General features: G+C 42.5%; 2 protein-coding genes across 2 annotated transcripts; one reads left to right on the top strand and one right to left on the bottom strand.

Annotated features, from left to right (window-relative positions):
• Positions 1-639: 639 nt before the first annotated feature.
• Positions 640-1,260, top strand: T265_12139 (hypothetical protein; the record flags this gene model as incomplete). Its single annotated transcript, XM_009179159.1, has 1 exon — positions 640-1,260. The coding sequence occupies one exon, from the start codon at positions 640-642 to the stop codon at positions 1,258-1,260; it is 621 nt and encodes a 206-aa protein (XP_009177423.1).
• A 279-nt stretch (positions 1,261-1,539) lies between these two features.
• Positions 1,540-2,319, bottom strand: T265_12138 (hypothetical protein; the record flags this gene model as incomplete). Its single annotated transcript, XM_009179158.1, has 1 exon — positions 1,540-2,319. The coding sequence occupies one exon, from the start codon at positions 2,317-2,319 to the stop codon at positions 1,540-1,542; it is 780 nt and encodes a 259-aa protein (XP_009177422.1).
• Positions 2,320-3,516: the final 1,197 nt, after the last annotated feature.

The raw sequence follows: 3,516 nt of genomic DNA, 5'->3' as shown, positions 1-3,516 counted from the left end.
ATAACCCTAACCCTAATCCTGACCCTAACCCTAACTATAACCTGAACCCTAACCCTTACTCTCAACCTAACCCTAACCCTGAACCTAACCCTAACCCTGAAACTAAACCTAATCCTAACCCTAACCCTAACCCTAACCCTAAACTATAGCTAACCCTATCCCTAAAGCTAACCCTAACACTAACCCTAACACTAAATCTCACCCTAACCCTAAACGTAAGCCTAACCCTAACCCTAACCCTATCCCTAACCCTAACCCTAACCCTAACACTAACCCTAACCCTTACAGGATCTACGCGATTGAGCGAGCACATGTGAGCGAGCACATAGGCGCGAACGAGCGCGTTTTGTTTAGAGTATAAATATAAGTAATGTATTGAGTAATTTAGGTGCATGGGTTGTTATCGTATAGGACAGTTAGGGAATTTGGAAATCATAACTGATAGGACTTTAAGTGCTTGGGAGGCTCATCTATTGAAAGTACCTCATCTTCGTTGTTGCCAACCAAATAAGGAATTGTTGCTCGGGGTTGAAAGGCGGTTGTTTGCATTGATTCAACGTATTCAAAAGACTAGACGGTTTTGTATAGAACAATATGGCAAGATTTGTGCGGAGGAGGGCGAGATACCCGCGGTTTTCTATGGCTCTTCGCAGGAGGAGGATCTACGCTCGTAGGCGCTTTAGGCGACGGGCTACTCGTTTTGCTCGTCGGTTTCGTAAAGGGTTGCGGTCTCGGTTTGTCTGTCGTAAGTTCATTAGCGTCATTGATGTCAATACTGATAGGGCCGATTTTGAAATAGCCCCTAAGGTGGAGGATTTCAAGCAAGCTAAATGTTTGCTTGATTTGTATCGTCGTTTTCGGATTAAGGGAATTAGCGTTCGGTACCGTAGTGATATACGCGGTGCTATGGCTACTTGGTCAGATCTCGGTAGTGCCTGTGTTCGGTTGGGCTGTTCGCCTATAGCCTATAAGGGTCAGTATACGCAATGTTCGGAGACCGACTGTCTACGTATCAAAGGTTTCTATAGAGAATTTGTACTTCAAAGAGATTTCGCAATTAACCGCAAAGCATTATGGGTCAACGGAGATAAGCCTGAGGCTAAGCGTAATCCTCGGTCGGCGGATCCTAAGCTTCCTCATTACGGACTATACTTTAAGTTTTGTAATCTAAGCCCGGAGTATCAAGCTAAGGTGAAGCGCGCTGGGAAACTTTACACAACTGCCTATATCCAATTCCGCGATCGTAAACTAGCCGATTAAATAAAAAAAAGACAATTGTGTACATGAAGTTTATTGCACACTAAAAAAATAAAAAAACGAATTAAACAATACATTCAATGTGTTNTACACGACGTAAAAGGGCCCGGAATTGTTCAGAATAATGGTTATAAAAATGGGCTGGGGGAAAATTGGAGGTTATAATAATAGTCTTTGAATTAAACTGTTTCGCACCACCTTTACATTGAATCAACAAGGGATAACGATCAAACAGTTGTAACAAAAAATCAATAGACCATTGTCCATTGTAGTCATCAACAATTACCACTTCTTGTTGTTCGTAGTGGTCCCACCATTCGGTTGAGTTCTTCCAGTATGTAGGCTTAGCCTCCGCCATTTGTAGGGCCTTGCTTGATTTTCCTGTTCCTGTCTTCCCGTATAGCCACCAAACCTCCGTTTTAGTGCTTCTTGGAGTAGAGTGGCAAGGTCGAGGGGGTCCCACCATTCGGTTGAGTTCTTCCAGTATGTAGGCTTAGCCTCCGCCATTTGTAGGGCCTTGCTTGATTTTCCTGTTCCTGTCTTCCCGTATAGCCACCAAACCTCCGTTTTAGTGCTTCTTGGAGTAGAGTGGCAGATGAGGTCGAGGGTGCGCATGATGTTATTGTAGTTTCTTGCGAATAGGTTTGGGTATTCTTCAGCGAGTTGTTGGATACTTGTACCCTGTTTGTACCGATCAATGAGCTCTTGCATGTAGTTGGGTTTCTTCTCCTGGGCCATCGTCTCCTCCCTCGACTCAATATTAGTCCACGGGCCATCAATTCTCGTATCACTCTTTATGCAATAACGTCTGGCTGCGATTGGGTTTCTTGCGATTTCGACATGTCCGTGGGGCAGGATTCTTCTGACCTGGGAACAGGTTTTGGTTGTAGGGTAGTTGAGGTAGATTTGGTAGTGTTCTGTTCCTGCCTCGGTTCCTCGTCCTCGTTGGATGGCATAGCGTAGGTTGTTAGCCACGGATCTTTGTACCAGCTCATTTGCGGTCTCAGTAGGATTGTTGTAGGTGACAATGAAGTTGCGACCTTTCGGTGCTCGTCCCGCCATAGTATGATTTGCGGTGCACGGGTGTCGGTTATTATAGCCCGTCGGTTGTCAATGGCAACAACCCTTTGGTTCAAAATTTCTAGGGTCCCACTGCGGTTTGAACTAGCCAATCAGATTGCTTGTCCTGGTTCCCAGACATACGTGTTGTTCGCTTGACTGTCTGAGTGGGTGTGAATGAGACCGGTTAGGGAGGGTCTAATTTAGGGTAATAAATTAACCCTAAACCTAACCCTAACAATAACGCTAACCCAAATCCTAACCCTAAGACTAACCCTAAACCTAAACCTAACCCTAAATCTAACCCTAACCCAAACACTAAACCTAAACCTAACCCTAATACTAACCCTAAACCTAACAATCAACATCACCCTAACCCTGAAACTAAACATATCCCTAACCCAAACCCTAACGCTAACCATAATTATAAACCTAAGACTAAACCTAACATTAAACCCAAACCTCAAACTAACCATAAGCTTAACCGTAACCCTAAACTTAACCTAAACCTAACACTAAACCTAAACCTAACCCTAAACCTAAACCTAAACCTAACCCTAAACATAAACCTAAACCCAAAACTAACCCTAAAGCTAACCCTGAAACTAACCCCAACACTAAAACTAACCCTAACCGTAAACTTAACCCTAAACATAAACCTAAACATAACCGTAAACCTGACCCTAAACCTGATCCCAATCCTAACCCTAAACCTAAATCTAACCCTAACATTAAAACTAAACCTAAACCTAAGCCTAACCCAACACTAATCCTAAACCTAACCCCAAAGCTTACTGTAAACCTCAACCTAAGTCTAACCCTAACACTAACCATAACGTTAAAACTAACACTAAATCTAAACCCAACACTAAAGCTAACCCTAACCCTAAACCTAAACCTCACACTAACCCTAACATTAAACCTAACCCTTACACTAAACCTAACATTAACATAACACAAAACCTAAACCTAACCCTAAAACTAAACCTGAAACTAAACATAAACCTAGAACTAACCCTAAAACTAATCCTAACCCTAAATCTAAACCATAACATAAACCTAATCCTAAACCTAATCCTAACACTAACCCCAACCCCAGCATTAAAACTAATCATAACACTAACCCTAACAATAAACCTAACCATAACCTACACCTAAACTTAACCCAAAAACTAAATTTAACCCTAACCCTAACCCTAA

This window comes from Opisthorchis viverrini (genome assembly GCF_000715545.1).
Source record: "Opisthorchis viverrini unplaced genomic scaffold opera_v5_1026, whole genome shotgun sequence".
Taxonomy (NCBI): Eukaryota; Metazoa; Platyhelminthes; class Trematoda; order Opisthorchiida; family Opisthorchiidae; genus Opisthorchis; species Opisthorchis viverrini.
The sequence above is the reverse complement of the archived record's forward strand: the minus strand, read 5'-3'. Positions and strand labels throughout refer to the sequence as shown.